The 24,889-nt window shown below is 32.4% G+C and overlaps 1 protein-coding gene across 7 annotated transcripts in view; it reads left to right on the top strand.

The window, feature by feature from the left end:
* The window catches only part of EndoA (endophilin-A), a 37,629-nt gene extending 12,790 nt beyond the window's left edge, over nt 1-24,839 (top strand). For 2 of the 7 annotated variants that reach the window (XM_066391067.1, XM_066391069.1), the window contains exons 4-11: nt 1,235-1,585; nt 1,644-1,710; nt 5,910-6,013; nt 6,246-6,349; nt 6,413-6,693; nt 7,696-7,770; nt 14,369-14,487; nt 14,544-24,839. In XM_066391067.1, the coding sequence (XP_066247164.1) occupies nt 1,235-1,585; nt 1,644-1,710; nt 5,910-6,013; nt 6,246-6,349; nt 6,413-6,693; nt 7,696-7,770; nt 14,369-14,487; nt 14,544-14,663 (1,221 nt within the window). In that variant the 3' untranslated portion in view covers nt 14,664-24,839. The remainder of the gene's footprint in view (nt 1-1,234; nt 1,586-1,643; nt 1,711-5,909; nt 6,014-6,245; nt 6,350-6,412; nt 6,694-7,695; nt 7,771-14,368; nt 14,488-14,543) is intronic. The other 5 variants (XR_010752181.1, XR_010752180.1, XM_066391070.1 and 2 more) reach the window with 5 other exon arrangements.
* Nucleotides 24,840-24,889: the final 50 nt, after the last annotated feature.

The following is a 24,889-nucleotide window of genomic DNA, read 5'->3' as shown; positions in this document are numbered from 1 at the left end:
AGACCCCATACGTCTTTAATAACGCGTCAAAAATTATTGGAACTAAATTGAGAACTGATACCTCATCCACCATATAGCCCTGCCTTGGCGCCATCAGATTATTATTTGTTTCGTTCTTTTCAAAATCATTTGAATGGTAACAATTTCGATTCTGATCAAGCCGTTAAAAATGAGTTAAATCAATTTTTTACTTCTAAAAATCAAGGCTTTTTCGAACGCGGAATATTCCAACTTGCCGAAAGATGGCAAAAGGTCATCAACAAGATGGCCACTACATCATTGATTAATATTTATTATTAATATAAATATATTCACTTTGAAAAAACATAAAAAATACGACATTAATTATCGAACAACCCAATATCTTAGCAGCATGAGAATGTGCTGCTAAGTCGACTCTAAAACAGCTTTGAATAAGCCTTGGAATGTCAACAATGACACAGTCGGAAGGGATTTGAATTACAATACAATGACTTAAATCATCAAAGAGCATGCTATCGATACATTCCAAGGACCTATGGAATATCCAAATGTATTGATCAGAGGAACAATGAACTACGATCCACAAGAAAAAACAACTGAGTACCAACTGTTGGGCATGAGAAAAACAGGAACACCTAGAACCAACCAGGAAGAAAAGATTATGACAAACCCCCTCTCCAAACAAATTATATTCTAGATAAAGGGCGGTTCATGTCTACAGTAATGTAAAAAGCAATAGTCTTGTTTGACTCTGTTATCTGAGCCCCATGATTACTGTCAAGAATGGGCTTCGGTTCGCTGCATTGTTTGTCGTGTCTTTAAATGTCCGTACAAAGGGGACATAACGTTAGAAAAAATAACTCTGTAAATTCTTCAATTTTGGCATATCTGCCAATGTAAGCACCAAAAAATTTGTCGTATTCCAAATTTATTTCAGCTAAATATCTCATAAACTGTGGGATGATTTTTTAAAAACTTGACTCCGTATATCTCGGAAATAAAACGTTTGAACATCTATGTTTATATGAATTTTTTTGTCTTACTTTTGATAATAGAATATACCATTAAAATTATGCAACCTGATTTTAGGGCATCCTGTATAAGATGTTTACTTAACATGATTATTTTCATATGCAAACGAAAAGAAACACTAAGAGAATATAATTTCATTTCTACTCGTATATTTTATAACTATTATGTTAAATACGAAATTCCTTATCGTCGAGTCATGAATGTGTCATGTTATTTACAGAAAACTGATGTAACCGTGGAATTGGTAGAAGAGCTCCAAGTTAAAACGAAAGAATTTCTTCAGCCTAACCCTACAGCTCGGGCCAAAATGGCGGCCGTAAAGGGTATAAGTAAATTAAGTGGCCAGGCGAAGTCCAATACGTATCCTCAGCCCGAAGGAGTGCTTGGTGACTGCATGTTGATGTACGGTAGAAAGTTGGGAGATGACAGTATGTTCGGCAATGCTCTGGTAGAAATGGCCGAAGCCCTAAAACAGATGGCCGATGTCAAATACTCACTGGATGATAATATCAAGCAAAACTTTTTGGAGCCCTTACATCACCTACAGACTAAAGATTTAAAGGAAGTTATAGTAAGTGTTCGGGTTTTTGTTATGTAAGAGATGCCACCAATGTATATTATGGTTTCAGCATCACAGGAAAAAATTACAAGGTCGACGTTTAGATTTTGACTGCAAGCGTAGAAGGCAGGCTAAAGGTAAGAAACTCGCAGTTACAGAATTGTTTTAAGAAGCATGAATTATTATTAAAATATGCATGTTTCTTCAGCTTTAAAAGGACTATTCAGTCCTTATTCAAGCCCTGTGAAGGTCCAGGGCAGTGTTCAGGGTATGTTATTTTTACAACCCCTTTGAATCTGATTATACCCTCTGTACTACTACAGTAAATTGTTTCCTAACTAGGCCAGACTTCCTCTGTAGCTGTAAAATGAATAGCTTCCATACCTATTGCCGCCCGTTATTTCGCCCTATCAAAGCGAGTTTTTAATTGAATATTTTACAGACTAAATCTTTTTTCCTTTTGAATAAATTTCGTTACATTATCTACATACGCACATGCCTATTAATTTTTTACTAGAATGTTTGTTTTCGTTTTCTCCCATATAATATTCAAATTAAGAAAATATACCTTCGGGACATTAAAAACTTTATTTGCATAAAAATAAAAAAATACGATAGCTCCAATTCATTACTTATATTAATTTAATGATTTACGAAAGATGAACACCCTTAAAGAAACGCAATGTCGTATGAATTACTTTTTGTAATTTGCTCCCTCCTGGTTTGTAAATAACCCTAAAGTAATTGAAAAGACGAGGCCTTAAAGTTTTAAACCTTTCAATAAATATGTTTGCCTAAACTGCCACTACGGTAACGTGTTATTTAACCAGAAATTGTTTCATTGCGAAGGATCACCCTTTTTTTATATTATGTATGTCATAGAATTGTTTGGATTGAACTAATTTTTTTGGCAAAAGAGAAAAGTTATTATCATCGATACTATAATGTCAAAACCATGAATGTGCAAATCTGTCTTCGTTTTTTTTTCTGATCCCTTTTTCCCGTTGTCTGACTGGAGAATCTTCAAGTTAACTAATAGTGGCTCTAGCTAACCTAAAGACCAAATTAGAACACATTTTTCAAGAACATATTTTATTATGTTAATTGAAGAAGTAATAACAACTTAAAATCGAAAAGGAATCAAATTATTACACTGCACCGCAAAATGAACGCATATTTTAAATTTTTACGTATTTTTGTTTTTATGATTTTAGAGTAAATAATTTATGTTTACTGACGAAGTGTGACAATGATTTTCAATAAATCTAGTTTAACGGAATCAATAAGGGGTATAGTTAAACGAATTCATGGTATACTAAAAAATTACGTAATTTTTATTCTTTAATTTATGCAAACAAATGAATATTTAATAGCGTGTATTCCCCCTTTTGCTCCGATTAGTGTTTCATATCTCTTTGACATACTTGAAATTAAGTTTCTAATGTCAACTTGATTAATTTGATTCCATATTTCCGTGATCCCCAATCAGCTCATTTAAGTCCCTTGGGGGAACTTGCGATGCTCTAATTTGTCGACCCGTGTTGTCCTTTAAAAGTTTGATGGGGTTCAGATCACGGCTTCTTGCTGGCCAAGGCAGCGTTTGAATTTTCACATCATGGAGATAATTTTGTATTACTCGTATTACGTGTGAACATGCATTATCGAGCACCATTGAAAATTCCTCACTGATGAATTTGACATATGGCACTACATGGGGTTCTAAAACGACTGTTATATATCGATGAGCTGTTAAATTACCATTATGAAGCACAACTAACTCCGTGCGATATTTCAAACTAATGCCTTTCCATATCATAATAGTTCCATCTCCATAGCCCATAGTGCCGATATTGTTGCACTGGATGCATCGCTCTCCAGGACGTCGATCCGCTCTCCTATCACGACCATCACAAGAAGTTGCAAAATCGAGACTAATCGGCAAAGAGCACGTTGTCCCATTGACGATGTTCCCAAGTTTGGTGTTCTCGGGCAAATTGAAGACACTGTTTTCAATGTTTTATGGTCAATACGGAACCGCTTGCAGCCCTATAGGGAATAACATTCCTTTCTGCCAATCTTCTTTTCAATGAATCGACTTCTAAAGTTTTCAGCCGCAAAAATCGATGTTGATTAATTGTTGTCAACTTTTGACGTCTTGTTCAAGTCTTCTTTGATTACTGCCAGTCTTCCGAAACCGCGCCAGTGTCCAGGAGATCGTAGATTATACTACTCTAAACTGTAGTGCGATTTGAACTTGTGGCAAGCCTATTTCCGCAAATGCCACAGCAGCTGCACATTTTTCCAGCGAAAGATTTCTCCTCCTATGGATATTTTGAGCCATCTTCTTTGGGTACAAAATTTTATATTCACAAAACGCACTAAAAACACAATTTGAACAAAGCTAAATGAGGTATATAACCTTCAAGTCAAAATTATTGAAACAGCAATTTTCAATATTTTGTAAATAACTATTATTATTTTATAAATAAACAAGTAAAAAAGTATGAAAAATTTTGAGAGCCTTAAAGAAATCATTTTAAACCACTAGTGCGCATTATAAATATTTTCGAAGGCATATTTTAAAATGTTTAAAATTATGCGTTTATTTTGCGGTGCAGAGCATTGTGAAGAAATAAAGAAAAACAATTTCTTTCCACTGCATAACATAAGTAAACTTTACATGCCAAATATTTGGTAAAGGTGAGTTTTCTACACTCACTGTATCTACATCTTGACCTTGATTTTTGCTCATGATTCACAAGCAGTTGAATATATGATTACCACTTTGCCTGGAAAATTTTTTGTTAGGTAATGATTGAACTTTTTGTTGGTTAGGAAATAATCCATCTCTATTTGAAATATTTAATTCAGAATTATTCTATTCATTTCCAGAAAACATCAGCGATTTGGCCAGTTATAAGTTGAAATCTAGGTAGTTTATAGTGTCCTTTTTAACAATATTTGTCGAGATAGCACATTATCGCTATTTAAGCCAGCTAGCAGCAACTAAAACTAAAAATAAAAACAGTAATGGATCATTCATTCCCGCTTTCGTGCATTGGATATTTTCTAATCATCTTATCTAAAAGGTTTACTCCACCCATGATAGCATTGCAAGCAGCTGGTCACCGCAGGCCCCTTGTGGGCATCTTTGCCCACAAGGTATATGCACCTTCTGGTTCCACATCATATTTTAAACTTGTAAAATATACAGGTCTTGGGTCAAACTATTTGACCAAAACAGTTCTTCTATTGTGCCTTACTAATTTGTGAAAGGAGTCCTGTTCTAATTTCTTCTACTTATTATCTTTCCGCAAAATTGCTTTCTCTGAAATTTGGGTCGCCATTATTGTACCAAGCAAGAATCTGTCTGAAAAATACCACATCAATTGAAAGAATTGATATAATTTGTCTAGGCAAATCGAAACTCCTATCGGCAATGGATTAGTAAGTTTCAAAATCATTCGGCGGCCTACATCTATTTTTTCAAGTATTGGAGCAAGAGTTGATTCCATAGATATTCCTGTTCTTTTGTAGGCGAGTCGTTGTCTATTAAGTTCTACCTTGATGGTTGCTGGTTGATCCAGCAAAACAGTTTACGCAGGTTTCCGTGCATCCAACTAAGTCATTGTTGGAAGCTCCGGTCACAGGTTCCCTGGAAACTGGCGTGAGAAGTTTGAAATATCCTGATTCTGGATCACCCAGAAGCAGGATACTATTAGGACTATTAGGATATTTGGTTTTGCCTATTACAATTGGTTTTCCTATAGTTTTTATTGTGGTCGGCCTTGGCATTCGTCTTCAAGAACGCTTACAGAAATTGATATTATGAATTTCTAAAGCGCAAGTATTTCCAAACTGGTATCCAACGATGTGATTTTCTTCATTTATATATTCATATTATTATGATTAATATATTATTATTATTACTTGAAAAAACATGGACTCAAAAATTCCAATTTTATGCTGACATAAATTTTTTGATTCGACGAAACATCCTATAATGCAAGAAATATTTAAAAAACTATTTTGTCAATATTTTATTACACTTTAAATTTGCATAGTTGTGTTTTTGTCATTGTATTGTATATAATATATTTTTTCAAACCAAACCTCAGCAAGATATTTATTATTTTATCCTTGATTAATCTTGAAAATAACATAACGATTTATTAGTTATGTCTCCTAGCCTTTACGTTTGAATGCTATTTATGCTATTTCCTACCATATAAGCTTTTAAACTGTTCTGTAACTACCTATATTATTATTTTTTTGCACGTCAGTTTTCTAATTTTGCACATTTTTCTTTTCTTTTGACCTGTTGTCTACCTAACAGGGTCAAAAAATATTACAGATGAAGAAATCAAAACCGCAGAAGAGAAATTCGCCGAATCTCTCCATCTTGCTCAAGTGGGCATGTTCAATCTGCTAGAAAATGACGTAAGTTTTTCCTATAGTATAGTAGTTAGTAAATTTGCAAACACAGTTTAAACGTGCAAACATTGTAATCATTTAATTTTGTCATTACTTACATAATTCACAAGGGAATACGCTGGATTAAATAGAAAATTCATTTAGTTCATCCACACGTGGGTTTTCAATCTTACAGCTTGTCTAATATGTACCCACAGAAAGTACTTTGAGACATTAAACCGGTATTTCTTATTCATAGGTAGAACAAATATCTCAATTAGCAACATTCGCAGAAGGTTTATTAGATTATCATAGTCAGTGCACGGACATTCTTAAAATGCTTACTGAGACATTGCAAGAAAAGTGAGTACTACATGATTTTTGAGAAAAATCTGATAATCTAATGTGGTTAACCGATTTTTGCAGGAGAGAAGAGGCGGCGAATCGCCCTAAAGTTGAATTCGTACCGAAAACTCTTTCAGATTTAAACATAGAAGGAGTCTCTGCAGTGTCGGATGGATATAACGGTACAGATACGAACCATATCAGTCTATTCAATAATCACTCTAGCAGCAATTCCTATAGTCAAAACCTTAAGAATCCACCTACAAATGGGGCCACACAATTTCGAAGGCCCGCACCAAAAACGGTGCCCTTTAAACAACATATGCAACCCGATCCTTTTGATCCTTGGAGTATACCCCAAGGTATTTTTTTGTTTTGTTTTTTTTTGTGGGTACTTAGGTTTTATGAATTTATGTTTTGGAATTCACCTGCTCCCGTTTTAATTTATGCAATTATTTACAATTTTTTCCTGGGTTTAGTTCTTTGAGCCTCCAACCAAATTAACTCCCAATAGTCCATTGCCTTTATCCTTCGATAGGCTTTGACTAACGGTGTTTGCAACACACGTACATGCCATACACGAACACACCACATCACACACACTAAAAAAATTTATGTGTTTACATTTAAACCTATTGCCTGCAACATTATTCCACTCTAGATGTGGGAATGATAGGAAGAGTGAATGATACCTAATTTGTATTTAGATATTGTTCCGGATCGTTTAATTTCTTTTTCATCTCTATGCACGGATTATAGTAAGGAACGGTAAGAATTTTGAAGGAGTCCGATAGGTTTGGAATGCAATTAACCAACTTGAAAATGCGCTAAGTCGCAAATTTAAATCTGCCTGTGTGTTATTTAGAGATTCAGCCTATAAATTGTTATTGACTGTTAACTGACCTGATATTTTTATTGTATGCATCAAAATACGTAACCAAAACAGTCCACTGATGTGTTAAATATAAATTGGCGTAAAGCCGCAATTTTCGCGTGTGCTCCTCGAAATAGGCAATAAAAACAAAGAAGTCACCTTATTGGCTGATATCCAATCATTGCCTCCGTTTTGCGCTATTTTAAACTGTGAATTCTCAGTTTTAAGCAGCGATAATTTAATCGAGTTGTTTCCAGAAGATTTAGACGCGCGCTTGTGTGTTTGATATTATTGAGTGTGCATTTTTAAACCCGCAATGACTAACTTTCTTATAACTACCCTACTGGTGCGCTTTTAACTGCCATAAGACGCGCAGTAGTTGGGTGGTCTCTTTTTTTGGTTTTATCTGCAAAGATGGCCTCGCTACTAGCCCGTTTTCCTTCTCTTTCTTCCTGCCTGGGTTGTTGTTCTGACAAAGATGTGTTGCTAGGTTCTTCGCAAGTGTCTTCTCCTCAACATAAGCCACAACAACTCGAACTACACCCGGGACAGCACTCTGCCAATGGTAACATTCGCTAGAAGAGTGTAGTGCTTTTTACGTATTTTTATTGCAATTTCTTCTATATGCAATGCTAGACAAACCATTTACTAAGCAACAAGTGTGAAAGCTGTTAATAATATAAAAATGTTAACACTAATATCCACCCCAAATTATCCAAAAACATCTTGTCGAGCAATGTATAAAACAAATTTTCATTGCTTAAAAGTGCCTTTATTTGTGGATTGGTAGTTGTGTTTTATTACAATATTCTTTTGAGGTTGATATTATTTTGATTTAAAATCCTTCTCTAAAAATTACACTATGTTAGGTTTTTTCATTTTCACCATAGAAATTATTTTTTGCCCCCCGTAGCAAGTTGATGTTTGTGTCATTATTTATCGTTATCGGTCATTTTCGTCTCCAAACGTCTACGATCAAAATGTTACGTCATTTTTTCGGCATTTTTTAACGGCATATAGACGTCGTAGCAAAAACGTGATATTAACATAACTTTTTATTAATGCCGTGTAACAATTAACATAATAAAAAAGTGTTTTTAATTTTTTAGACGACTTTATAAAAACCATAAAGTACAGAGATGAGTTTTTGGCGCAACAAGCAAAGGCATGGTTTTCATAAAGCCGTTAAAACCATTGTTTTTCTTATAGTAATACCGACGGCTGAAAATTATACATCCCTGATTTTTTCCATATTTGCAGGTTGCTAATAAATATAATAGCTAATTTTATTAACGGAACATTTAAAGTATTTTTTATACTTCTGCTATCCACAAAGCGCAACCAAAAATTATGCTCACTTATATATGAGGTCATATAAATCACGATTAAATAAAAATTCGTCTAATATACAGTGTGTCCCAAATTGGTATATTCAAACCGTTAAAATTTGAAACAGGGTATGCTACATGAAATGTTATTAGAATTTAAAGACAAACTCAAAATGTGAAAATATAGAGGGTCTCATTAAAAAAAAGTTGAATCTTAATACACTTTTTCTAGCCCCGTATACTTAAAATTATGTTCAACCTACACCTTTACGTGGTTTCCAGATAATTGATGTCACATAAAATCGTGTCACACAGCATTCTGAATGTTATACGATCTTTCGAGTTTGCTTCCCGTCCCATTAAGGTAAAATTCATTTGCCTATAGAAATCCTTATATCTAAGGCAGTTGTCAAGCAATATAAATTACACTCACACTAATAAAAGCATGATTCTAGTGCTTTCAGAAGGATATTTTTACCATGATTCTTTTTAAACCTAATTAGATTTTTTCGATGGAATACCCTGTATATTATTGAATATTATGAACTTACAAGTTAGAAGAAATGATTCCTTAAGAAAAATTCCTATCTATATTACTGCGTTATATCTATAAGTTTTCGAGTAATTTGAGCCGCCAAGAGTAGCAGTGTCAAAGTAGTGTTATCAAAAAATAACGACCTTGTAATTCCTTCTCCCTTTTTAGAACAAATGTCACTGGCACAAAGACACAACTTTAGTTTAGTTTTTGAATAGCCTCATTTTTTTCAAGTTCACTGATATGTCGCATGCCATACTTTACTTTTTATAATAATTTTTTATATTTTTTTATGGACCTACTTACCATTTTAGATATTAGAACGTCACTTCTTTGGCTATCACCTTCAATCATTCAAGTTTATGAAGATTGATGTTGGGTAGCATAATACCAGCACTGAACATATATTTTTTATAAAAAATTTAGTTAACAGCGATGCTCTCATCTAGTCAGATCAAAACAAGTGTTGTTAATGCCGACGAATCTACCACAGTTTAGGCTGTCCTTAAATATTGAAGAATTTGTATCTTGGACTTCAATGTATTCGTGCAAGGTTTTTATTTATTATGCTTTTTTATCTATAATTTATTTATTTCTTTCTTCCTTAAGCTATTTTTAAAGCCTACTAAAGTATACAACGTTTTACGATTTTTATCAATTTTCAAAAAAACGAGCTTAAAATTTGAATCCCGTTTCTTAAGTCTAGTTTAGACCACAATCCAACGCAGTAACCTTTTTGTATTTTTTAAAAGACTTACCTTTTTGGTAAAAATTTTTTTAAATTTTTTTTATATGCAAACCATTTGTAAATAATTAAAACATAATGTTAATTTAAACACCAGTAGATACGAAAAAGAGTTTATTATATATTGAATTTCTGGCTATAACGAGCGGCAAAAATGAACTAACTAACACTAATATATCTTATCATTAAAAAGGAGCAATCGGCGATGCTGATTCTGATTATTATTTGTCGCCTAAGAAAATTGACTCTAAGCAGAATCAGCGAGGAATAATAAAAAATAAATCACGCCAAATAGCGATTAGATATGAGCTTAATAAATAAAGGCTCAAATATTTTTCTAATCTAATTCCATTTTAACACATAATTACATATTTTTCGCTCTTTTTTTCAGTAAAATATATACAGGGTGTCCTGAAATTAAAGCGCCATACAAAGCAGCGTAAATTACGTCCAAAAATAATACCAAAACTTTATATAAACATATATTAAAAAATATTTCCTTAACAAGCTATGGTTCTTTAAAGACGTAACTCTGATGATGGTTATTTTGAAATATTTCCAAAACGGTGCAAGATAACTTTATGAAATTTGGTATGATTTTATACCTTTTAAGCTATAATTGACTGATGTGGCTGAATGGAAAATATTCCGCGAGAGGCGTGCTGCACTGGGGGTGTCAGAGTTAAAAAATGCTACTTTTTTTTATATGTCCGATTTTTTTAATTGCTGATGCAAAATTATTAAACCACATATGCTTCCAGAAAAAAAGGTATTCTTGGTTCACATTGATGGAATGCTCCGTTTTCGAATAAAATGAATTTGAAAAATGCATTGCATTTTCGATATATGTTTATATAAAGTTTTGGTGTTATTTTTGAACGTAATTTACGCTGTTTAACTATGGCGCTTTAATTTCGGAAACTCTGTATACTTGTATAGTCCGTCTAGAAAGTATCCGGAAATTTTTTATTTCCCTTAATTTTAAAATATTTCATTATTCTAACATTCTACAACAAAAGTAATGTATCAAATAAGTTGTGTTGATAATAGAATTGTGAAAATCGCATGACAATACCATCTGTCAAATATTGTTACATTCTTAGGATTTGTGAAATAATATCGGAAATAGAAAAAGAGGAGGTGAAATATTTGTATAGAAAAGGTTTTCAAAACGTTAAAAAATTAGTGCAATTAACTGAACTCAGAAAAAGTGCAGTATATGAGACAAAAAAAGGATAAAAAATTACAAAGATATGAAACATAGACCAGTTTTGAGAAGACTGCTTAAGATTAACGGAAACAATTCAAAGGCTGTTAGTGACTTTAGGACGACAAAATCCGCGCCCAGGGTTTCAAAAATAGGCTAGCAGATTTGGAAATCAACGAAGAATAAAAGTGTGTCCAGAAACTGTCCGCATGTCATTGAAACAACAAGACTATATATTAAGGAAATAAAAAAATCCCTATAGTGATACTTCTATAAAGCCAACGAAGAATAGATTTTTGTCAGAGTTTTCGAAAAGATAATTTTAGTAATGTTTTTATATCTGACGAAAGTTGTTTTCAGCTTGGTGCAAATCACCTAAAAATCCTACCAGGAGAAAATATTACCGTTTAAATTTCCAAAGTTCCCAGTAAAATAATGCTTTGGGGAGCAACATTTCAGTGTGGTGCTACACCTCTCTGTATAGTTGATGGCACCGTTAATAGTGCACAGTATTGTGACATTCTAAATGGTTTTCTTCTTGAAACGGTTTACGCTTATTATTCAGAAGTGTGGCGTTTTCAGCAGGATAATAATGCAAGATGCCATACCTCTCTTATACTCAAGCTTGGATGCAAGAACACTGATTGACAACAATTCAACGATCAGCAGCTTCATCAGATCTCAGTCACATTAAAAACATATCGGGACTAATGAAGGTTGAAATTGAGCGAGTTGCGCTACGAAATAAAGAAGATTGACTCGGTCATTTTTACAGGACTGAATTACCATTACCGAACATCATAATGGTGACCTAGTTTCGGCTGTATCTGGATATTTAGTAAAGTGTTTAGAGTTAAATGGAGGGTGCATAAGTAAATGAGATAAATTATTTGTTGTAATTTTTTAATTCAAGTAATAAAAGTATAGACCGAATAATTACAATTGAGTTTTCTTTTTCCAAATACTTTCTAGACGGACTGTGTCTCTGAATATAGTGCTATATATTTAACCATGTATTCTAGGCCCCAAAGTATGATGAAAACTTCATACAAAGATATATTCGAAATACGCTTCATTTTCGATATACAAGGTGTGAAAGGTTGGCTCCTGAAGATGATTTTTTTATTAACATTTTCGAAACGTTTCTAGATAAATTAATCAAATTTTGCACCTTATTATAACTTTTTGTACTCTTTCTGAATATCTATAAAGAAATTGTCACATTTTTTCAGGGGCGGGTAATACAGCGGGGTAGTGCCTAGAAAGTACTAAAACTTTTTTTTATTTAACTTTATTCGTCGATGTTATAGGAAAAATATTCAATTTGAAGATTTTTACATAAAAGAGATACTCTTGTTGAAAGTCGAAATCGTTAACAGTTTTCAAGTTTAGATTTGACAAATCGGTGATTACAATGTTTAATTAAATCAACATCAGGTTTAAAACCCAGTTGACATACTCTCAAAGTCTCCACCGTTCGCCTACATACAGGCTCGCAACTTCTGTAAAGAAAATATTGTTTGCTGTTTGTCAAATAATTGTTGAAAAATCTGTTGGACACGGCGTCTTAGATTTTCTAGAATCTCTACTGGAGTTTAGTTTACGTTCCTTTGTATTTGTCTCCAAACAGTAAAATTAAACGGGTTTAAGTCTGGGGACCTACGAGGCTAATGAATAGGAGCATCAATTCCTCGACTAATCTCTCTGTTGGGAAAATGGTTATGCAGCCATCGCCTAGGTTCTCTAATATAATGAAGAAGGACACCGTCATGCATAAATTAAAGCTTTTGCCTTGTCTCAAGGGGAACGTCTTCAACAAATTAAAAAAAATCGTTTCATAGGAATTCGCAGTACCTATTTGCATTTAAATTTTCCGGAAAGACATTGTAGCCAATAATTCTATTGTTTAGTTGCAACTCAAACATTAATTTTAAAAGAATGCTGGTAACGCGTAACTCTTGTTGCTTTGGGATTTTCTTCTACCTAAATATGGGAATTGTGTATATTAAAACATAAAAGCTGGTTATTTTACGCTAATAACTATTCAAAAAATTTTAATCGAAGATTAAAATCGTCTTAAAGAAGTTCTTGTACCTGACGCAGATGGAATAGTTCTTTTCTTCCTTCCTTATTCCCCTAAATGTACGTCTTTGTCCAATAATTCGTTTTTTTGGGTTTGATAAACCTAGTTTCGCCACAACGCTTTTCAACCGTTAAAATTGTCCTTCGATGTAGAAGGTTCCGATTAGAACACTTCTCAGCATTTTGTCTGAGAGTTTCCTCACTATTTCCATATCTCTCACCTAATGTTAACAATAATTGTAATTACACGCTGTTCCGGTGACATTGAAAAACAGAGTTTGTTAATAACTATTGTCATGTACGGGAATGTCAAAAAAAATTGTTTTATTTCAAAGTCAACTGGATTTTAAATCTGATGTTTATTTAATCAAACATTATAACCACCGATTTGTCAAATCTAAATTTTCTTGAAAACTGTTAACGATTTCGACTTTCAACAAGAGTATCTCTTTTATGTAAAAATCTTCAAATTGAATATTTTTCCTATAACATCGGCAAATAAAGTTAAATAAAAAAAAGTTTTAGTACTTTCTAGGCACTACCCCGCTGTATTACCCGCCCCTGAAAAAATGTGACAATTTTTTTATAGAGACTCAGAAAGAGTACAAAAAGTTATAATAAGGTACAAAATTTGATCAATTTATTTAGAAACGTTTCGAAAATGTTAATAAAAAACCATCTTCAGGAACCAACCTTTCACACCTTGTATATCGAAAATGAAGCGTATTTCGAATATACATATGTTTATAAGAAATTTTCGTCGTACTTTGGGGCCTAGAATACATGGTTGAATTTAAGGCATTATATTTAGAGACACCCATAATATTTCCATTTTTTTCCAAAATATTTTTGTAACGCGATAATTAATAACTAACGGCATGCAAAATACGTGATTTATTTATTGAGTATATAGGTATGGTCTGTTAATATAATATTAAACAAAGTCTTATTAACATCATATCGATGTGATTTATATGATGCTACATTCATGTGAGTTAATGTCATAATCGCTCTAAGACCTTGATTTATACCATATTATCATGTCACTGCTGGTGAGAGGTAACCAAAAACCATGTATTTTTCACATCATGTTTGCTACTTGGGGCGATATCTGATTCATTATAACTTTTCCTATACCTACATGTAAATAGGAAGGAGAGGATGGCAAAAAGATCGGTTAGAGAAATTATTAGAGCATGTGTATTCCACCAGAAAATGACAATCCAGTTAATTTCTAATTTTCACGTGAAATTGTGTCATTTGTAGCTTCACCTTTACCGTCCCCCATGAGATCGTCTCCTGCTAGAACTCCCATGACTAAGCAACCATGTTGCATTGCTCTCTACGATTTTGATGCTGAAAATCTTGGTGAATTGAGCTTTAAGGTAAATATACTAAATACTTAAGATACTCATTTTACTTAGTTTCTCGCGATTTGTAGGAAAACGATGTGATTACCCTTTTAAACAAAATCGATGAGAACTGGTATGAGGGCAGTATTGGCGGTCGTACAGGCTACTTCCCAGTGAACTATGTTAAAGTTGATGTACCTCTTCCGTAAATCAATACTCTTTATATTTCTTCACTTTAAATAATCCCTTTTATTTTGTTACTTGCCTTATGTATGTTTTTGTATCTCGAATTCTTTGTAGAAATTTTGTTTCAATAACTGCACAGCAACAACGTAGCTTTTTACAGAGTCAAAGTTACATTTCACTATTTTAGAGAAATTATGGCCAGTCACTTTTTGATTATGTAATTTTTAAACCAAATTGAAGAAGACAATATAGTATGGAAATACCTATCGTACTCTGGCGGTATGACGTCCATTACTGTATCCATGAGCATACATACCCAGAGATTCTTCCAATCCACTCTAAAACCAAACTACAATTTTAAAAGCATTTTTTCCAAAAAGGCCAAATGCTGTTATTGAAAGTCGAAATGTCTTCTTAACTCGAGGATACGCCTATTTTTTATTATTAGCCAATTATTGATATGTCTCTGTAGTTTCATCAGAGAGTAATAACCTCCCGAGGCCCCAAATATTTTTTTTGCTGTGGTTTGTAATTTATTGAATTTCGTGTTTTTTAAGGCATGGTTTATAAAAATATTGAAAAAAAATGAACCACGAGATATGTATTTATATGAAACTGTAAAAAAAACAGTTCTTTTAAATAAGTTGCATAAAAATGTCTTACACTTGACGCATAATGCCGTGGTTGTATTTTTACTACTACTTTTTCTATTATACCTATATACATATTTCTATCTACATTCTATATACATTGATTTTGCTTATCTGCATGTCGATTAAATGTTCAACCTTCTGGTAACATACAACCGTAGATACTACTTAAATTTCCACTCGTGTCTTTTTGTATTTTGGTTTCAAATATTTACAATCAAAAGACAAAGTGTTATCTGAAATCATATTTTGTCCCAAGTCCTATTATTGAAATGTCGTAATTGAAAACAATTTTCAACTCGTGTATTTTTTATTTGTTGTGTTTCTTTATATTACAACTGCGAGTTCCAAAGTACGAAATCTGTCAAATGATAAATAAAATGAATTGTCAATTTTTTGGTACGTGTGCGTGTGGACAAACCCCTACAGCCCGATTAATACAGCCCATGAATGGGTTCTAGTTCTTAATAACCTCAGTTCCGCTCACCATTTCGTACTCTTTCTTAGGTTTAAAGCATTTCCTACATTGATCCTCATTGTTAGCTACATAAAATGTTTGAGAAAATAACAACAAGGTTATTATCAAACCGGCGAACTATTGCAATATTTTCATCGTGTGAATCTTTAGCTATGTTTCAAGCAATACATCAGCAAGTTCTACTATGGTAAAATAGCGATCGAAGAAAAGATGAAGACCAAGGCCACAGCTTTCACATAACCTGAACTGATTACAGATTCACACAAAGTATATTTCTATGTTGTAAGATCTACAGAAAAAATACTGTCATATCGCAAATACGCCCATTAAGATTGGCAAATACAAAAACTTTAATTTTTACAGGATTTGGTTTACTAAGGCAATACTTTCATACTCCACAATAAGGAATGGAAGGTATTGTCATTCCATTGATGCATACAGTAGTGGAGATAATTATAGCAACTTTTTAAAATAGGGAGTAAAAATGTTATAATTACTTATTTTCGAAACAACTTATAGTCTGAAGTCAAAATATAACATTCTTTATCAGTTTTGATTATTTTCAACCAATATTTTTTCCTTTTTTAAAACTTCCCTTAGAAGTACTATTATGAGTTGGTAAAAATGTAGCTACTTCTATCAATTAATTTTTTTGCAAAGTTAAATACGTAATTTTATTGATAAAAATTAATATTTTATATAATAATCGTTGCTTTGTATATTTTCCTGGCATCTGCTGAACATAGATTAACCTAAGTTTGTAATTATAGTATTGTCAATGTTTTTCCAACCTATTTTCAGCTCGTTGTACAAAACATTCAGATTAGAATCATTTTTAGACATAATTTTTTATCTACAATCTCTCAGATATTTCTATGAGATTTATCACTATTTCTACCACATGTTGTGTATATATATTTCAACCAAAAGGTGTCTTTTAACAACTTTACATTTGAATACAAATAACTATGGAAATAATTATTAAAAAACATTCTCCTTTTAATTTTTTTTTGTATTTTAATTACAAAATAAAATAATTAAACATTGTTATATTATTAACTTAGCAAACCAAACTTCATTATCAAATTGTGAGCCTTCATCTAGCTGAGAGCATTCTTTACTTATATTATTTATTTCTTGCAATACCTCTTTGATTCTTGAAATTTTGAATATCCTTAAAATTAGATATAAATTAGAATAAATAAACTAAAAAATAAAAATTATTACCAATATTATAAATACTTTTACTATTTACATACCTGAAATTGCAATTTACATAAATCTTACGCGACTGCACACATATTTGAATTAAAATTACTGCGAAGTAAGTACCAAAACTCCAAAACTGCTTTGTACAATTATTTTTAAAACTAATCACTTCAATTATCTACAGTAAAATGGGCAAACAATAACCGAACATAAAAATTATATTGGCGATTTCCCTATTTTCTATTACAATTAAAGTGGGGATGCCCTAATTTGGACCATGTACCAAACGTTTCTTTCATTTAGAAGCCGTGGCTTCCTTTCTACTGTATCAGTTTCTTCATACGTGTAAATAATTCAAATAATAGATGATCTGGGAATCTGTAACAGCCTGTGTATCTCGTGATTTGAATGACAAGTTTCATGTAAAGTAGAAATTTTAACCCTACTGAACGCGGAAATTTCACGTCTTGGCATTTTGCACGCACCAATACAATACAGTCCAAAACTTTTGACGTGTTTAGTTACAAAAACTGATTATCAAAGCACATAATAACACAAATCCGCATTGGCGAAAATAATGAGATGTTCTTAATTAAGATGGATTACTTACGTCGTGAGCAGGAACTGCAGGCATTTTTCACACCTGGGCTAAATAACCATATGCGCAAGTGAAGCTATTTTTATGGTGAAGCATTTTTCCACTTGAAACTGAAAAAAAAACCGCAATTTCAGTTTCATATCTAAATATACAGTGAATCACAAAAGTATTCGTACACCCTATAAAAAGTTGGTTCTGACATAATAACTCTTAATTTTTTTTCAACTTGTCTTACTGCATAAGATGTACAACAAAGGTTTCCTATAAATTAAAAAAAAATATATGTACTAATCATAAAAGTTGCAACACCTAAAAGTAATGCTCGTATTTTAATGAAATTTTGTAAATATATTGACAATACTATACAAAATAAATTATGTAATTTTCGAGTAAACCGAAGCCCAGAAGGTCTTTAAAATTCTAATAAGATGTTTAACCACCTTGTGAATTTACGCACGAAGAAATTCGTCTGGGCATACTTTTAAGCAAATAGTGGACGTCGCCTTGAGGTAGTGTATCCCAGGTAACTTAAATTACGTTACTGCTAAAATACGTCATGGATTCTCGAGTGTAGTAACTCTTCTTCTTGTCATGTCCCATACGTGTTCTATTGGGGAAAGATCAGGAGAGCGTGAAGGCCAAGGAAGCACATTGACTGTGCGATGTTATAGATGAGCTATAGTTAGACGGACAATATGTAGCCGTGCATTGTCTTGCTGGAATGGGTTTAGATCAGGGGATTGTGATGGATGATCTAAGATATTAGGGTACGTTGTACAACAGCCGTATTTTCACATTTAGGGCTGTATGTTTCGGATCATTGTCCTGTTGAAAAATTCAATCATTGTTCAAATGTAAAACTTGAACGGATTGTAATAAATTATTGCGCAAAATGTCTAAATAAACTTTATGGACCATTATGCCATTTAAAAAATGTAACTTTCCCACCCCAGATGCTGCGGTTGTAACCCCAAACCATAACACTTTCATCTCCGCGTGTTACTGTCGATAGTAAATTTTTTCCTTCAATTTTGTATTTGCTTTTCTCCAAACTTTTTCTTACCCATCTGATCTAAAAATGTTAAATTTGCTTCCGTTCGTGAATAGCACTTTTTCTCAAAATTCCTCACATTCATTTTTATATTTTTTTGCAAATTCTATGCGTTTTTGATGATTTTGTGCATAAATGAATGGTTTACGACGTGGAATTCTGCCATTATACCCCTGAGAACGTGAAATTCTTCTAATGGTTTCAGGATGAACAATTTTTTTTGGACGTTTAACGCAACTTGAATGGTCATTATATATTGTTCTTCACTTTGTTGATAAAGCTTCTTATTTCGCGAGGATTTAATATTTTTGGAAGGCTAATTATTATTTTTTTAAATCTACCCATTTGTTCATATTTTATTTTTATAATTAATTGAAGAGTTGAACAACACTTTCCAACGAAGTGTGCAATTTTATTGTAATTTTTTCGTTCCTTGCGCAATTTTGTTATCAAACATTTTAAATCAGATGAAAGTTCCTTAATTTTACGCCCCATTTTAATAACCGCATTATGAATTTATAAACCAATTAAATGAAAACTATCAGAATAAACATTGTTGTTAAAGATGTGATGAAGAAAATGCATTAAAAAAAATTTTTGGTTTTTTTTGCCAAAATCTATTTTAAACCAAGGTTTAGGAATACTTTTATGATTCACTGCAGTACACATTTACTACAAAAGCTAGCGCGATGAAGGTACTAATCTGAACTGGCCTCGGGAAGTTAAGTTAAGCCATATTATTTTTAAAAAATACCATATTATGGGATTCATGTCGATGTGTATGCATCGTCATGGGTATTTCTCAGATGTTTGCTAGTGATATCGCATTTAATTTTAGATATTAAAATTGTACTGATCGTCTATGAAGCTTCAATTACCTAGCCAGATATCTTCCTAAAAATGTTTAATTACAATTTGTATATATTTAATGGAGAATATTCTAGTGTAAAAAGTTTTTTTAATGTTAATTTTAAATATGTGTATTAAAAAAATGCGACGTGCAGTTGAATGCTTGATTCGTTTTTTGTACAAAAGTTCTACGAAAAAATAACATACTTTCATGGACTTTTGTAGGAGTATCACATTATAAAGACATACTCATACCGCTCTAAGTTGTATATATTCCTTTTAGTAATATGTAGATTAATTTTAATATGAAATCGTATAGTCATATTCAATATTGTTGTTTATACTGGGAACGCGTTGCGAACAGTAAATTGTGAGGATAATTTTTACTACAGGGCATTACAGAAAGGACAATTCTAAAGACATGTCGTACATAAAAAATATGTTACAAAATTTAGAGGCATTTTATATAATCAGGGTCTCGAAGTGCCTCTGCTTAGCCTGCGGCTGGGCAATGAAGCATTTTCGAACTCCTGTGTACGTATAAACTTTGTTGAATCTGCCTTTTTCAGAATGTTGCAGCCTTTCTAAAACACCCTGTACACAGGACCGTAAACGCCAACTTAAAAATTCATTCTTTACAGGGTCTTGCAATAGCGCGTCAACGGTCCGAAAACTACTACGGTTAGGAATTTAGTTAGCCTGTAGCATTACTGTACAGAATGTCCTATTTTAAGAAAATGTTTTTAAATGGAGTACTCACAATATTATCTGCTTGTGTTCTGCGAGTGACTCTGCACAAGTCCTATGAAACATGTTCCGTGCGTCTAAACAATTTTTGAAATAATGGAGTTCAAAATTTTCATTTTTCTTTATAGTAATAATACTTTGTTTGCCTATTAAGCTGCTTACACGCAAATTTCTGTACACAGCATTTGCATCGACACAAGGAAAAGAAAAATTCAAAAATAGATAGCTATAATAATTTAACATGCGCTAAATTAAAATTTAAAACTAAATTTTCAACAGCCCACGCCGAAGATGTTTTTTTTTTATAAATTAACGTTCCAGAATCTCATTGAAAATATCCAGGAGTAAGACGGAATTCATATCTGTCCAGTAAAACGATAAACATCACCTCAGAAATTCTGAATTTTCCAAAGGAACCGGAAGTACCCAATTTTAACCACTTTTACAACTTTAAGTGCCAATACTTTGAGAACCAAAAGAGCAATTGCATTAAAATAGAGATATAATTAATCGCCTCGGTCAGCTTTATCAGCCTACGTGGGGTAGGTGGCTAGGTTTCTCTTAATATCCGAAATATGGGCTAACATTAATTTTGATTTCCTCGATTTTGAGGTCAATATCAAACAGTCAACTATTTTCTTTCCTTGTCTTGTGATAGGACAGGCGAGCGTCCAAATTTACTTGTAAGTTTATTAATGTACTATGAGACTAAAGGGCTATTCTGTCTTGTATATTTGTCTTCTCTTCGTTTGTATAACAAATGTATTTTCGTTAATATCCTTCAGGGCTTTCTTGCAAAGATCTCTGGAAATTGAGCGATTTTTTCTTACAACTCTGCTCATTATAAAAATATTTCTACAGTCTAAATGAAACAGAAATAATTTATTTTTTTAGTTCTTTTGTTAGAGAAATTACATGGCCCAAACACCTATCACAGGTTTGGAACATTCGTGCTATTTTTATTTAAAAAAATAAGAATAACAGAAACACTAGGTGCGGAAAATGATGTGATGTTGTATAAAGTAGTGGATAATTTTCACTTTTTTTAAATAAAATAAATCCATGTTAATGTTTTTAACCAACAAAATTATCAAATTTTCCATTACAATCTCAGAAAAAATATTTTCAAAACATCTCAGGAAAGCGGATGCTAAGGTAGGCCACACTATGTGTAATCATAGTAATTGGTCTACGATCAAAAAAGTCAAATCCGATCAAAAGAACATAGATACAGAGGTTCGTGAACAGGCAAAGAAAGTTGTATACTACAGTAACCACTAAAAGTATTTGCACACGGTTATCTGCGTTTTCAGTTTCAGGTAATTGAAGTTATATATCAATAATTAATATAAAAAAGTATGCTAATAAACTGTATTATCTTTGTCACACAGAGAGAAAAAAATTAAATTAATTAGTAACGTCAGAAAAAAAGTATTTGCAAATTTTAACTATTTCTAAATATGAAGAATTACAATTTTTTATATTTATTAAAAAGGTCCGTTGGCATCTATAATTGTAAAGGTTGTGGTGTCGACTAGACCAGATTTTTTATGTAGTTTCGGTCAGTACTTTCTGATCCAGGCACTGCCAGCATACAACTGTCTGCTAACATTAAGCATCAACCATTCCTTGTTTTTTTCAACCGTGTGTTTGGGATCGTTGTCCTGCATTAACGTGAACCAGTGTTCCCATCCTATGGTAGGAAACACAACTCCACACCATCACATGTCCACCACCATTCTTAATTCAACATCTGACATTTTAATTTTTTAGTTTCTCATTACGCCTTCTCCAGATTGTTCTTTTACTATCAGACCTAAACGAGTTATACTTGTTCTTGTCTGGAAAGATGATTTTCCAACAACCCAGCGATTTGCTAATGCATTCCACTGCAAAGACCAGACGCTTCTTACAGTTAACTTCGCTGATGTATGACTTCTTTCGAGCAGTTCTACCATGAAGAGCTTCCGAATTCAGGGATTTTCTTACTGTTCTTTCTCTAACACGGATTCCAGAAGTAGGTTGGACCATATTAGCTAAAACTGATGTGCTGATTGTAGGATATTTAACAGCTTATTTTTTAATTTTCCGTAATGTTCTCGAATTGGGTTTACGTGGACATCCTTCGTGAATCTTGTTTTCCTATGTACCTCGCTCATTACTCCTTTGAATGAAGCATCTGAAAGTCGAAAAATTCAGTCCGGATTGAACAGCAAATTCGCGACAAGATTTTCTCTGATTTCGTAGCAAAATCACATTAGCTCTTGTACCGACACTTCTATCTTTGTTGTTTTCACTATGTTTTCAAACGGAATTAGTCCAAATTTATCGAAATAGCAGACAATGTCTTTGCGATATCGATGAAGCAAAAGATGTTCTAAATAAACTAATGAAAAACAGCAATTTGAGCCAATAAATGTATAAATACTTTTTTCTACGCGTTTCTAATGAATTTTATTTTTTTAGAAATATACAATTCAAAAAAATGTCTCTTTGACAAAGATAATACAGTTTATTAGTATACTCTTCATGTGTCAAGTGTTGATACAACATTTCAGTCGTCTGCATGTAAAAACAAGCAAAATCGTGGTGAGCAAATGCTCTTTGCTGCCACTTTGGCTGGGATCGTGAAAAGCAGGTTCCCATCACAAAATTTATCAAATAGTATAATTTACAATACCTACAAACCGTTACTATCGATTTCAAATAATTTATATATCGTAGCACTCTAAACTATGAAAAATAGGAAACTTTATACTTCATTATTTGAAAAACTGTTGCAGATGGATATAGTACATGCTTTATAGAACTTCAACAAAATCGCCTACAGAACCAAGCAAATAATAATGTTGGGTGTATACCATTAAAGAAAAACGAATTTAGATTTACTGTACTTTTTTGAACCTATATTTAGAAAAATAATTTTCTAAAATATGGCCTCTAAAAATCTTCGTGAAATAGGTCGACACTCAAACGAAATTCCTAACACTAGTACTTCTTGAGCTATCGAAGGCTGTCGCATTATTGCTGGGCCCCTTTGTAAACAAAATCATGTAACTTGTTGGATAAGAAAGTCATGACGAACTAATACCGAACGTGCGTATTACATTAAATCCCAAGCCTAGGGAATAACACGGAAGTTTAAATAAAAAATTCAAAGATTAGAACCTGCTACTTTTACGGTCGACTAAAATCCGACCCATTTTTATTAATTAAAGCACGAATTTTAACCAGATGTATTAATATAATCAAAGCTTGCAATTCGTCGTGGATTTCGAACCCACTAGTTGCATGACGTCTACATATAAATGTATCGATGAAAATAAATGTGTTTACATATTACTACTTTAACTATGTGAAATGTATTTTCACAGTTGTGTACTAGAATGAAATAAAAATAAAAATATTTAAAATAATCTCACCGACCTGGGAAGTTCAATCTTCTACACAACTGCTTTAAATGTAATTGCATGATATGGGAACTCAGTGTTCAAAAAGAGATCATAAAACTTGACAAAAAAATCTGTTGATGTTATTTAATGTAGAGTTTCCTGCTGAAGTTCGTTCTATTATATAATTAACTATTCTCTAATATATATAAATATATCGATCGTCTTACAGGAGTTTTTAAATTTTGTTATATCAAATAGAAAATTAAAAATAGCCCAATATGTGGCGTTAGATTGTAAACTTGAAAAGTTATCAAACCTTAAATTTATTTTCAAATCCTCATAAATGTGTTGAAATATGAAAAGTTTATTCGTGGTTTTGCAGAATTATTCTTGAGAGTTTTTGGCTTGTCTATTGCCAAATTATTTCAAAACACGTTTGCTAGAAGCTAATTACAATACATATAAATAATTACCGCCAGATAAATTGAGACAAATTGTACTAGGTCTAATACGTTGAGTGATAGTAGGCCTAAATGCATGTCAAGTTTTTTTGACTCGGGCTAAAGACTGCTGGAGCTATTTAAAGTCTTCGTAAATAGGTAGGGATATGTTTTAACATGTCAATATTTTAGTAATTTGCAGTTTAAAGCTTTTTAGAGCATTTTTGAATGATCATTTTTAAAGATTAATCTAAATATGTACAAGCGAAAGGATTATAAATATCACAAACACCTAGTATAATTTGTATTTAAGATAACGCAAAAATAATATTTATCTGGTTATAAAGACAATACCTTAGATATAACGATCGTAAGATAAGTATTTAATTGAAACGTTTAATATATAAGTTAATAACTTTAAAAAGGCAGACCCTGAGAATAATTTTACATATATTTTCTAATGATCAAATCCACGTAACCTGTAAAAAACGTAAAATTCAATCTACCTATTTCGGTGCGGCCAAATATATTTACTTTTACTTACTCACAATGGCAATAATTATTTCATATGCATATAGTTGAAGCACAGGGTTTTTCATGATTGCAGAATGTATTTGTCGTAACTTTTCGTCTACATGGCACGAGCAATCTTTTAAGCTGAACATCTGGCTGTGTATAGTATTTCTTTCATACAGGTTACCGGTTAGTTAAAAATATTGTTAACACCCATGTATACATTTAAATGTTACCGTATTTGTGCATTAATAAAAGAAGGTGTCACAGTTTATCGGTGTTGTATAATTCACGAAACCGCAGTTTCTTCAATAAAACAGCA

Source organism: Euwallacea similis, chromosome 6, assembly GCF_039881205.1.
Source record: "Euwallacea similis isolate ESF13 chromosome 6, ESF131.1, whole genome shotgun sequence".
NCBI lineage: Eukaryota > Metazoa > Arthropoda > Insecta > Coleoptera > Curculionidae > Euwallacea > Euwallacea similis.
Note: the sequence above shows the minus strand (reverse complement) of the source record. Positions and strands in the feature narration are given on the sequence as shown.